The sequence below is a fragment of the Trifolium pratense genome, linkage group LG2 (genome assembly GCF_020283565.1).
Source record: "Trifolium pratense cultivar HEN17-A07 linkage group LG2, ARS_RC_1.1, whole genome shotgun sequence".
NCBI classification, from domain to species: Eukaryota; Viridiplantae; Streptophyta; class Magnoliopsida; order Fabales; family Fabaceae; genus Trifolium; species Trifolium pratense.
Genome location: NC_060060.1, coordinates 70,808,102 through 70,821,738, shown reverse-complemented (window position 1 = coordinate 70,821,738; position 13,637 = coordinate 70,808,102). Strand labels below are relative to the sequence as shown.

The window sequence follows — 13,637 nt, the reverse complement described above, 5'->3', positions numbered from 1 at the left end:
AACAGTTTCAAACCGTCGCTATGTTTTTCCCCATATAACACTAAATTTAGTAGCAAATGTTGCAACGGTTTCAAAACCGTTGCAAACTTCTTTTTTTTTTTAAAAAAAATAATATTAATTTAAACTAATTTATATTAACTGTAAAAAAAAAAATATTCATTTTGATGGCTTATTAAAGAACAATTATAATATTCATACAAGAGTAAAGAAATTAAAATGCAAAAATATACGAATATAAATAAATCTCATTTATATAATTCATTCAATAGTGACAAGATCCATACATCCAAAATTTAATTCAAGTACTTGAAGTTCCAAACGAAAGAAACTAATGTAGTTCAATCATTCAAAACCTAAAACATAAATATTAGTAGAGTGGTTAAACATAACATTACGTCAAAATAAGTTAAAAAATATCTAAATATCCCTAGTATGTGATGTTGCTTCATAATCCTTAATTAGCGTTAACTAGACTCGGAAACGCCTACCATCACTTGACTCTTCTTATTCGGTTACCTGGAAAAACATAAATATATATTAGCATACTTAAAAAAAGAAACTGAGATGTACAAATTGACTTAGTTCATGGCATAATTCCACAAGATAATGGTATTTTCAAACATAACATAATGCGTGATCATTTTGTCCAGTTTACAGCTTCGGCAGGGGTATCTCGAGCGCGACGGTCTTTTCTACAGCTCCTCTGGCTAGTTTGTGTTTGGGTGATATGGACAGAGAGAAATCATCGTTTGTTCAAAGGCTCAACAGGCACACCTCATTTTTTGTTGGATAAGATCAAGCTTTTTTCATTTAGGTGGTTGAAGTCGACGAGTTTTACGTTAGCTTTGAACTACCCTAGCTGGTGGTCTAGTCCATTATTGTGTTTGGGCCTTGTATGATTTGATTGTGATTGCATCTCTATGACTCTATTGTAAACTTTTTTAGTCTACCTTGGCACGTCTTGTGCTGAGGAGGCTGTTTGTGTTAATATATTTCATTTTGGCTTCTTCAAAAAAAACATAATGCATCTCTTTTCTAAGAAGATCAAATAAATGATAAATGAACTCATTAACATATGCCAAATTAAACTGCACATGTAATCTGGAATGATTCGATACATACTATAAGTCTAACACATTAAGTTGACCAATGTTTTCATGATCAGAATAACCATCTTCAATCCTCAAGTTCAAACAAAACAGCAATGCCAATATTCTAATGAATTGGAGTTTTATCAAACAATTATATATGACATATAATGACATCTTAAATTGAACAATGAGGGTAAATTGTGCTAACGTGAGCATAATTTCTAGGAAATAATCTAAGAAAAACAAATCCAAATAACTACAATAATACAAGAAAATGGTACCTGTATTATAATTACTGAACTCAATCTTAATGCCTTCAATTGCTCCATTACTCAATTCAATTTGCTGCAACCATCAACATCAATAAACCAAATTCAAAACTACAATATAAAGAGTCCAATGAAACCTGCATAAACCAGTCCCAAAATATTAGAACATAAAACCATTTGAAATTAGATTTGAAGAGTAAAATTCAAACCTACAACCTAAAGACATCTTTCCAGCTTTTTTTAATAGAACTTTTTTTTTGCATAAACCAAATTCAAAACAAAACAAGATAAAATAAAAAGAACAAGATTTTAACTAGTCTAATGAAACCTGCATAAGTTAAGTCCCATAAATCTTGCATAAATCAATCTCAAATCCAAAAAGCTCACCATGTGATCCACTTGGATCTTTAAACACCCAAAATGTATGGTTATTGCATAGCATCTGTTCCATAGGATAAATAAAACAACATGATGAATAATACCATGGTATTATGGTAACTGAAGTATAAACAATCACTCTTGCAAGTATAAACAATCACTCTTGCAATAAGTTACTTATTAATTACCTATTACTTATAGCATATATATACCTCGATTACCAACAAATAAAAGGCTACATAAGTGGCATGGATATGTGCCTCCAATACAAAGAGTTATCATAATTATTCACACAAAATAAGAGTGTATGTCATTCACACAAGAACAATCCATCCATTGCAAACCAATTTCATTTTAATAAGAGTCCCTCCTCTGGCTCTTGGAATTGCAGCAGCTTGTTGTATATCAGCCTCAAGTATTTGGAGGGGATCCTGATATGGTAACTGAGAAAGGTAGTATGACATCAGTGCCATAAATTTGTGGAAAATTGAAGCAAAGAATCAATCGACTGATATCACGTAGCGAATTCGGAATAACTATGACTTATGAATATCAATTAGGCACTCCTATTGTATCACCAGTACTAGTAGAGACTAATTAAGGGCAGGAGCTGCACTAGTAGAGTTCTTTAATCAAAACCTACTCTATCATCTTTTAAACGTGAAAGTAGTTATTATTTTGTAGTCAATTCACTATTTGAAAGGTTTCAGAGTTAACAAACTCTGTTTGGCAAAACTAGTTACAATTAGAGGGGTAATATATAGGAGCTAGATTGATTTTATTTGAAGTCAATTTATCATACTCAAATTGTGCAGTGTGGGAATAAGTAAAACAAAGTTGTATGCACCAAGTGTTGTACTTCTTATCAGGCATTAGTTAGTCTACAAAACCACGAGATTTTTAAAATGTTACAAGAAATTAGCTAGTCTCAACCATAAGATAATAAGGGACATATTACAAAGCTGCAAGTATACATAATAATCAATCGAAAGGAACAATCAAATAAAGTGACTTACACTAATAGAACCGAGAAATGCTATTTTCTTTCACTGTGTACCTAATCAAAGAAACACAACTCAAACAAACACAAAATAAGTCAAATACGACACAAACAAAATTAAGGTTCAAGGATGAAAAACATTCTATAGCATCATTTAGAAATATATCAATGGAAACATCTATACAATTGAACAATCAAAACTTCATTATCAAACAAATGAGAAAGAGAAACATTTATTTGAAACCTACTTAAAAGAATTAGAACAGATTACATGTTTTTCATTGGTTGAGCAGATTAACCTAAACAATTGCTCAACTTTTCAGGATTTATAATAATAATAATAATATAAAAATAAAAATAAATATAGATAGATAACCCTTAGGCTACGCTTAGGTTGTGCAACCTAATAGAAAACTAACCAGAACAAAGAAAGGGAAGAAGAAAGAAGGGAAAACAAACCTTAAGTGTAAACAATAGATGGTGTCTTGTGCTGCCGGATGTTGCCTGAAGGGTGGCGGACGCTGCCGTCGTTGTCGGAGACATAACGAGAGAGAGAGAGAGAGAGAGAGAGAGAGAATAGAAACAGAACGATGAAGCTTCGTTGATTGAAACATGAAGGAGATTTAGGGATTGGTGGGATTGGAACGATGATGGGGAACAGGATTTGGAGCGTGGATTTGTCGCAAGAGAGATTGGGATTTAGGGATTTTAGGGTTTTTTTAGAACAAAAAGTGAAGAAGGATTTGAGTATGTCTGAGTAGATCTGTATGGGGCTAAATTAAAACATGGTTTCACGGTTTTAGAACCAAAAGCTGCGACGGTTGATCAAACCGTCATATACACTGTCACAAAATTCCAAAAAAAAACACATTGCAACGGTTTTGACTTTGTTGTCACAATTCAACTGTCGCAAAGTCCATATTTTCTTGTAGTGCACCTATCTTTTGTTTTCTATAAGTAGGAGTTAGAATAAAGTGTAGAAACATCTCTTGTAAATAATATTCACTAATCAATAAAATCTCTTTTCTTTCTCCTAAATCTCCTTCCTCTTCTTCAATAACACAAAGTGTGTGTGCTTGTTCTCCAACAAACTAGTATCTAGAGCCTTTTGGTTCATTGTGTAGCATCACAAGATTCAGGTTCTTGGGTGAGATTGTCAACATTCAGAGGCAATGGCAAGTGGCAATGGTGGTTTACCCAACAATCTTCCAATTCTTGATGGAAAGAATTGGGAACGATGGAACAAGCAAATGAAATCTTTGTTTGGATTTCAAGATACACTAGATGTGGTGATTAATGGTGTTGCAGCATTACCTGCAAATGCAAATGCAGAGGCAAGAAACAATCACAAAGATTTGAAGAAGAAAGATTGCAAGGCAGTGTATGCAATTCAGGCTGCACTGAATTCAGCAAATTTTGATAAGATCTCTCATGCTGAAACATCTAAAGAAGCATGGGATATCTTGGTGAAGTATTATGATGGTGGAGAAAAAGTGAAAGCTGTGAAACTACAATCATTGAGGAGGCAATATGAATTACTGCAAATGGACAACAATGAATCGATTGGATCTTATGCATCAAAGGTTCAAGCACTGGTTCACACCATGAAGAGTTGTGGTGAAGAAATCTCTGAGAAGATGATTGTTGAAAAGGTAATGAGAACCTTAACCCCTAATTTTGATCATTTTATTGTTGCTATCCAAGAAGCTGGTATAGTAGCAGACATGAAATTAGAAGATTTGGTTGGTTCTTTAGAAGCACATGAATTGATGATTAATGAGAGAAAGGGTGTAAAGAATTTATGCAAGCGTTGAAAGCTCAAACATTCAAGAAGAATGGTGGCTACAAAGGAAAGAATAAGTCCAAGAATGCTTCACAAAACCAGCAGAAATTTGATGAAAAATCTGAATCCTTCAAGAAAGGAGGAGGAACATCTTAAATTCGAATCCAAAGAAAAAGGATAAAAGTCACATTCAATATTAGAATTGCCAGAAGTGGGGTCATTATGCATCTGAATGCAGATCAAAGAAGGCAAAAGACAGTGATGATGAAGCAAACTTGGTGGAAGAAAACTCAGATGAAGGTAAAGGTGTTGTAACCTTCATGGCTGCTGCTATGTCAGAAGATAAAATTTCTAGTGGAGCATGGTTCTTGGACACAGGGTGTTCCAATTATATGACTGGTCATAAAGACTGGCTGATCAAATTTGATGACACAAAGAAAAGCAAAGTGAAACTAGCAGATGGTAGGTCCATACAAGCAGAAGGCACTGGAAACATGGTAATCAAGAGAAAGAATGGTAGTTCTGCCATAGTTGAAAATATCTTGTTTGTACCAGGTATGGATTGTAACTTGCTTAGTATTGGTCAATTAATAGAGAAAGGCTTCTCAGTTAGTATAAAGAATGAAAACTTTGAACTCTATGATCCTGCAAACATGTTAGTATTGAGGTCACCTTTGGCTAAGAATAGAACTTTCAAAACTGTGATCAACAATGCTACAGTATAATGCATGAAAGTTGTGTCAGAAGATAAACAAAATTGGTTGTGGCACTTGAGATTTGGCCATTTGAATTTTAAATATCTGAACCAGTTAGCAAGCAAAGAAATGGTAGCAGGACTGCCCAAAATTCAAATGCAAGATAAGATTTGTGAGGGTTGCTTAGCAGGCAAGCAAACCAGGAACATTTTCAAAAAATCTTTACCATTAAGATCTGCAAATGTTTTGGAAGTTGTACACTCAGATGTGTGTGGACCATTTGATGTGAAATCACTTGGTGGAAACAGGTACTTCATAACATTTGTGGATGAATTCAGCAGAAAAATGTGGGTTTACTTGATACAGTCAAAAGATGAGGCATTTGATGAGTTCAAAAGATTCAAGGCTTTGGTAGAGAATTAATGCAGCAAGAGAATTAAGATTCTCAGAACTGATGGAGGAGGTGAGTATACTTCAAGGAGGTTTGAGTCATTTTGTAAAGAGAATGGCATTGAACATGAAGTCACAGCTCCATACACACCTCAGCACAATGGTTTGGCTGAGAGAAGGAACAGAACAATACTTGACATGGCTAGATGCATGGTGAAGCATAGAAATCTGCCTAAGTCATTCTGGGGTGAAGCTGTAAGTACTGCAGTGTATGTGTTAAACAGATGCCCTACAAAGAAACTCAAAGACAAAGTACCAGAAGAAGTATGGAGTGGCAAGAAGCCAAGTGTAAGTCACTTTAGAGTTTTTGGTGCATTCTGCTACAAGCATGTACCAGAAGCCAAGAGAAAGAAGCTGGATGATAGAAGTGAATCAATGATTCTAGTGGGCTATCATGTAACTGGAGCTTACAAACTGTACAATCCAACAACAAAGAAAACGATATACAGTAGAGATGTCATTATTGATGAAGCAAACAGTTGGGATTGGATATCTGGCGGTAGTACAAGCATGCCAGTGATAAGCTTAACTGAAGATGTAGCATCAGAACCCACTTGGGTTGGTGCATTGGTATTGGCTTGGGACCTGGGAGTGTGCTCCTCTTGAGGTCTGAGGTTCGATTCTCTCTGGCGCCAATTTGGGTGGGCTAATTTAGCTTCTTCAAAAAAAAAAATGAAGCATCAGAAGCAGCAGATGTTGAAGCATCAGAAGCAGCAGATGTTGAAGCATCAGAAGCATCAGATGTTGAAGCATCAGAAGTTGGAACCAGAGCCAGATCATCAAGGGCAAGGAAAACTCCAGTCAGATTACAAGATTGTGATGTGGTACACTTTGCACTGCTAGCAGGAGCAGAACCTGTTAATCATATTGAAGCTCTGAATAACATGAAATGGAAGCAAGCTATGGAGGAAGAACTATGTGCCATTGAGAAGAATCATACATGGGAGATAATCAAGTTACCATCAGGCAAGAAAGCAATAGTAGTAAAATGAGTGTTCAAATTGAAGCTCAACCCAGATGGTTCCATAGCAAAGCACAAAGCAAGATTGGTTGCAAGAGGTTTTCTGCAAAGAGAAGGGCTGGATTACTCAGAGGTTTACTCACATGTTGCTAGAATTGAGACTGTAAGGCTGGTAGTAGCTATAGCAAATGCAAGAGATTGGCCTATGTACCATCTAGATGTCAAATCTGCTTTTCTAAATGGACCATTAGAAGAAGTAGTTTTTGTGACTCAACCTCCTGGTTTTGTGATAAAAGGTAAAGAAAACATGGTATACAGGTTGAAGAAAGCCCTATATGGTTTGAAGCAAGCTCCAAGAGCTTGGAACAAAAGGATTGATGGATTCCTTGTGAAACAAGGTTTCAGCAAATGCAAGTCAGAATATGGAGTTTATGTACAAAAGTCAACTTCAAGCATCATTCTGATATGTTTGTATGTTGATGATCTCTTAGTAACTGGGAGTGACATAGCTAAGATTGAGAAGTTCAAAACTATCATGATGACTGAATTTGAAATGACAGATTTGGGAGAAATTTCTTACTTCTTGGGAATTGAATTTTTGAAAACTTCAAAAGGATTAATGCTACATCAAAGAAAGTATGTTGGTGAGATTTTGAAGAGATTCAATATGTCTGATTATACCTATGCTATAACTCCAATGGAGACAAATCTTAAGCTGGAAAAGAATGAAAGTGAAGATGCAGTGGATCCTACAATGTTCAAAAAGATTGTTGGTTCATTGAGATATTTGTGCAATAGCAGGCCAGACATATGCTTTGCAGTTGGCTTGATTAGCAGATTTATGGAGGATCCTAGACAATCTCATATGAAAGTTGCTATGAGAATATTGAGGTACATAGCTGGCACACTAGATTTTGGAATTCTCTTTCCAAAGTCAGTAGTGAATGCAAAATCAGAGATAATTTGCTATTCAGATGCTGATTGGTGTGGTGATAAAGTGGATAGAAGGAGTACCACTGGCTATTTCTTCAAGTATTTGAATGCTTCAGTTGCTTGGTGTTCAAGGAAGCAACCAGTAGTTGCACTTTCCTCGTGTGAAGCAGAATATATTGCTGGTTCTTATGCAGCATGTCAAGCCCTATGGATTAACTCAGTGCTTAAGGAATTGAAGATCAATGTGAAGAAGCCAATTACACTGCAAATTGATAATCAATCTGCAATAAACTTAGCTAAAAATCCAGTGCTGCATGGAAGAAGCAAACATATAGAAGCCAGATTTCACTTCTTGAGGGAGCAGGTGAATCAAGGTAGCTTGGAAGTAATTCATTGTGCTACTGGTTCACAAGTTGCATATATTATGACTAAGAGTTTGAAGATTGACAGATTTTTGAACTTAAGGAATTCACTTGGTGTGTTCCAACTTAGATCATGATGTTGAACTTGTTGTATAGGTTTGAAAATTAAGGGAGAATGTTGTTTTGTAATTGTTCAAACCTAGTTTAGAAGTTAGTTTCATTTCAAGTTAGTTGGTTGTAACTAACTTGTTAGTTAGTAGTTGGTTAGTTGGTTACTTGTCTATCAAGTTAACCACCTATCTTTTGTTTTCTATAAGTAGGAGTTAGAATAAAGTGTAGAAACATCTCTTGTAAATTTTCCACAATATTCACTAATCAATAAAATCTTTTTTCTTTCTCCTAAATTTCTTCCTCTTCTTCAATAACACAAAGTGTGTGTGCTTGTTCTCCGATAGTAAAGTACTAAGGGCTAGTTACCATTTGATTAAGTTTTTGTATTCAGATACTAATTTTTCATTATAAAATTGTGTCTTGGATTTTTAAATAATAGAGCCAAAATTTAATAATTAGTTTTTTCAATATGAATTACAAAGAAATATTAGTCTAGGTGATCCCTATCAATTGAGTAAGAAAATGATGAATTTGGATATTTTGATGCAGATTTACTTGAGATTTTATATGCAGTTTTAGCTGAGGATATAACTACACATGAAGATTTTATCTGGGCACCAAATTCTGCAGGAAAGTCCCCATGAAACTGACTTCATGCGAATATTGTGTCAAAATCCGCAGATAAAAAGTAGGTTTGAATATTTGGTATTTTACGTTTATTTTAGGTTTCGAGTTATAATCTTCTATGCTTAAAAAGTTTCAAATTGATCCCTTACGTTATTAATGTCAACATAAGTTCGTCATTTCTTTTAAATTTTTAGTTAATATCCTCTAACTTTCTCTTAAATGTTGAGTTAATTTTGTCTAAAACTTTTACATGGTACCCTTTTAAGTTGTCAACTTGAACGATTTAAATATAAATTTGACTAAAATGACTAACTTAAAAAATTTTAAACATGAGATAGAGAGTATGAAAAAAAAAGGACAAAACCATATTGGAGAGAATAAAAATTTTCAATTTTCAACCGAGACAAATTATGAAAAAACAGAACAAAAGCATATTGGAAATTTTATTGAAAAAGGCAGAGAGTTCAAGTAACAACACATACATTATTATGTGTTGATCTATAGCAATATTGAATTAAACACTACTTAGTAACCAAAATCTGACAAATTAAGCTAGAAATAAAAATAGGATTACATGAATTAATCCAAAAGCAACAATGGGTTGGGCAGAGGAATAGGATACATCATTGCCATTGATAGTCATTTAGCAATGGGAGGAGCAGTAGTTATCTTGCTGATGTTAGGGTTGTCTTGGACAGTAGCAGTACCATTACTAATGCCAACTACCACTAATTCTGACAGATTCATCTCCCCTTTACTATTCTTTCTTGCTGCTATTTGCTCTTTTGTTGACTTGTAATATGTTGCATATAGAATCAGTTGTACCACTGCAAACATTGTTCCAATCCCATTTGGTATCTGATCATCATTCATTTAGTACGATATTAGTCAAAAACCTCAAGTAGCACCTTAATTATATTCTTACCGTATACTCCCTCCGTCTCATATTATAAACAAAAAAAAACTAACTTTTATCATTTTTAAGATAAATTTTTACTTAATTTACTCTCTCTCTCTTCTTTTCCACGTAATCAATAACCAATAAAAACTATTTTACATCTTCCCATAAAATTTATTTCAACAAATACACAAAAAGTCAACCTTGAAATTATCATATTTTATTTTTCTTAATAAGTGTGAAAATATTTTTTTTGCCTATATTATCGGACGAAGGGAGTAGTTGTATAATATGTTCATTCATTTCACCTAGCTATAAGATAAAAAAATACATCTTATCGGAAATAGATTACAACAGGATGTTGTAACTGATCTAGGCCGTCCGATCTCTGATCGACGGCTGAGATCATTTTGCTTTATAAAACTAAATTTTAAATTTGAACTGTCTGATCTCAACCCAACGATCTTGATTAATTACCGCGTGAAACTGCATCATTGTTCAACAGCAGCAAATCCAGATTCTCATCTTATCTTACTTGCGCTAAGTAAAGGACATTGGATTATTTGTCAACGCTAGTGTAAATTTGACTTTAACCATAACTATTTTAAAATCAAGATGGTTGTAATTTGTAAACGCTAGTATAAATTTTTTTACGATGATGGTGTATAAAATTTAATCAACTTCGATTTGTGCAACATCTTATAAAAACTATATAGGTAAAAATAATTGTATGGTTTAAGCTAAGAGTTTTTTTAAAAAAATTTTTTGACATATTTGCATGGTAAAAATAATTTTACAATGACATTTTTTTTGACATATTTAAGCTAAGAATTAAGCATGGTATTATATACAATTAGTTTCCTTACCGCAATGAATGGATCAAAAGGGATGAGAGCATAAATGGTCCAAGACACGCCATTTCCAAATGAAGCCAAAGATAGGAAAAATGGCATAAACTCAATGCTTTTAGTCTTGATCACCATTTTCTGTATTCAACCATAGATTAATTAAAATCAAATAATTAAGGCATTAAAAACAATAAATATTACTACCGTAAAAAAAAAAACAATAAATATTAATACATTATTTCTTGATAATTTAAGGATATTTATATCTAACAACCAATAAGAACAAATCATATGCATGTGAGATAAAAGTTAATTATATGTGTACCACTTCAGGGCAAAAAAACTCCTACTTTAAATGGGCCCTACAAGTGGGCGGTGGGATTGGTCCATTTGGATCAGTCGGTCCTAAGACCGGATACTAAGTTTTAAAAAAAAATTATATGTGTACTACATAAAAATTTATTTGTGCTTGTTTTTATTAGTTGTTGAGTACGTAAATATCACAAATTATCAAGTAGTAGTGCAGACTCGAGTGTATATTAACCAAATTATTTTGAACATGTGAAATATACTAACCATGATGGATAAGGGTGAAGCATACATGCCAATATTGAAGAGCATACAAATAGTTCCAACAACAGCCGAACGTTTATTAACGGTGTGGATCATAGTCAACGAAACAAATGAAAGAAGGGAAATGAAAATAAGCTCCAATAGTAAACCAAGGAAGACTTTGAGTCTTTTTTTGCGGTCAGAATAGATTAAGAAAAGTGTGAGATAAATGATCTCAACCACACATCCTGCACCGTTGATGGTAACCACCAGTGTGCTGTGAGGGTGTACCATTGGTAGTCCGTAGAGTGTCCAAACCATGCAGTTCATTAACGTGGCTAGGTATGGTACTGCTGAGAACTGTTCCACTGATCCTTTTTTGCATATTCCAACAAATGTTGGCCTGCATAAATTTATATTGCATTATTTATTATAATTAATTAATTAAGACATGAAATTGCATAAAAAAAATTAAGACATGAAATTGTCATGTGTGTTTCTTACTTCCAATTTTTTAATTTTTAAGTAGTTTATTGAATAGAATTTTATGATTAAAATAAATAATTGAAATGTTTAGAGTTGGAATTTCAGTTTTGTATTAAGCTAAGTTAAGGGGACTGTGTGCTTGTTACTTCTAACATCTCAGAAAAATGTGTTCTAAATCTTGTAAAATTGTTATCATGTATGTACCAAAAAAATTTGTTATCCTATAATTTAATCACTAAGTAAAATTTAAAAATGTGTTTTAAATGTGATTTACAAAACTTATTCATGAGTTTTATACTACATCACTGCTAAAAAAAATTAAAAAATTGTTAAAATATTATTTTGAATGCAAAAATTCTACTTTTAGAAACGTCAATATTTTTTTTTTATAAGCAATGTTAGTTGTTAGTATTACAATGTTATGTTAGTTTTTTCTCGGACTTGAAGCATGGATCTCCTGCTTCTTGACCCTTAGCTCAACTAGTTTAACCAGTTAAGCTACTCATTCCACCCAAAAACATTAATATGAAACTTTAAGATACACTTCGTAAAATCCTTATATTTTTATATAATGAAATTTGACGAGATTCTCATACATTAAATATAAAGAAATAGAAAATTATATATTTGAATTTACTCTTCAACACATCAAAATTATTCTCTAAATTGTATTTACAAGACTATATCAAGATGTTATCATGATTAAAAACATATTTAATCATTTATATTAAAGTGACAAATCAAGAGAGGCAGGCAAGAGTGATTTTTTTTTTTTTTTTACAAGAAGGCAAGAGTGATTTGGATATGAAGATTATGGGCCTGTTTGTTTTGGATTTTTTTAAAATTAATTTTATAGTGTTACATAATTTTGTATAAAAAAATTTACTAAATTTTTTTTATAAAAGTTTCAAATAAAAATTTGGTTTGAATAGTTCAGGGTTTTTCGAAAAAATGTCCCATCCTTCAACCGCCCCTCAACTGCTAAACCATCAAGGAATTCTTAAAATATTATTTTAGGTATTTGATCATTTTATCGAAACTTTTTTTTGGATATCAAAATTTCAAAAAAAAAATCACTTAACTTTTAAGTTATTTCAAATAGATTTTCATAAAAATTATTTTTTTTGAATATTTTTTCTCTGTATGTTTTGGATCTCATAAAAATCATTTTTGAAATACAACGTTTTGAAAAAATTGTAATTTTGAAATACAATTTTTTTAAAGCTAAAACAAATAGACTCTATATATCTCCATCCGCGCTAATCTTTTTTTTCAAACAATTTATTAAAATATATATATATATATATATATATATATATATATATATATATATATATATATATATATATATATATATATATGGTATGTCAAATGCTAACGAGTGTTCCCAGAACACTCTTTGAGACCTTAAATATGTTTATTTCTGATTGTAGAATGAAGAAGATATAGGGGCCTTTAGGTGGGGAGCGGAGGAGTGCTCTCCGCTCACATCCCGCTCCCGTTGACATTTCAAAACAATATAAATTAAAAGCTCCATATCAAAGAACATAAATGTTTTCTTGGAAGCTTAATCAAACAGAACTTTACTCCTCAATATTAATAACCAAAACTGTTACTCCACAGTCCATGAATATAGTGTGAGCGTGAATGTTCATATTTACTCTTACAATGAAATTAATACAAAGAAAGAAGAAATAAACTTACAATGGGGACAAGAACATGCATCCAGCGATGACATTTCCTGAAGTCAAAGAAATAGAAAAGTGACAAATCAATAAGGTGAAAATTATAACCAAATTAATGAAAACACAATACTATGTTACAGCACGTGTATGTGTGTGCATATTCATGTTTTTAATGAAAATTGATCACATAGCAAATTAATATGACCGACTCACCTATGATACCGACTACTGTTCGAGCAATTTCTGCAGTACTCATGTTAAAGACAATTGAAGTAGGAAATTGGTTTTTTTGCAACTGAAATTATAAATATGAATGAATGTAGCTATTATGAATTTATAAGCTTATTTATATTATAAGCTTATAAATGAATTAATGATTTAATGGTACTGTTTGGTTGATCATCTATATGGTATGTGTTGTGACTTGTGAGGGATTATGTTTTAAGTGTGCGTCCTATAAATAGAGTCAAGTTTGTGAGAGATATTTTCCTTTGATTTTAATTGGCAC

The 13,637-nt window shown here is 32.6% G+C and overlaps 1 protein-coding gene and 1 long non-coding RNA gene across 3 annotated transcripts; both read right to left on the bottom strand.

Annotated features, from left to right (window-relative positions):
- Positions 1-241: 241 nt before the first annotated feature.
- On the bottom strand, positions 242-3,666 carry LOC123911169. 2 transcript variants are annotated; one of them, XR_006810387.1, is made up of 3 exons: positions 2,755-3,666; positions 1,373-2,181; positions 242-516 (listed from the first exon to the last, which is right to left on the bottom strand). It is a non-coding gene; the product is annotated as an uncharacterized LOC123911169 (long non-coding RNA). The 2 variants fall into 2 exon arrangements; XR_006810386.1 differs by having other exon boundaries at positions 1,373-3,666.
- A 5,539-nt stretch (positions 3,667-9,205) lies between these two features.
- Positions 9,206-13,428, bottom strand: LOC123911168 (bidirectional sugar transporter SWEET7-like). Its single transcript, XM_045962535.1, has 5 exons — positions 13,343-13,428; positions 13,149-13,185; positions 10,983-11,361; positions 10,425-10,544; positions 9,206-9,518 (listed from the first exon to the last, which is right to left on the bottom strand). The coding sequence occupies exons 1-5, from the start codon at positions 13,383-13,385 to the stop codon at positions 9,300-9,302; spliced, it is 798 nt and encodes a 265-aa protein (XP_045818491.1). The 5' UTR covers positions 13,386-13,428; the 3' UTR covers positions 9,206-9,299.
- Positions 13,429-13,637: the final 209 nt, after the last annotated feature.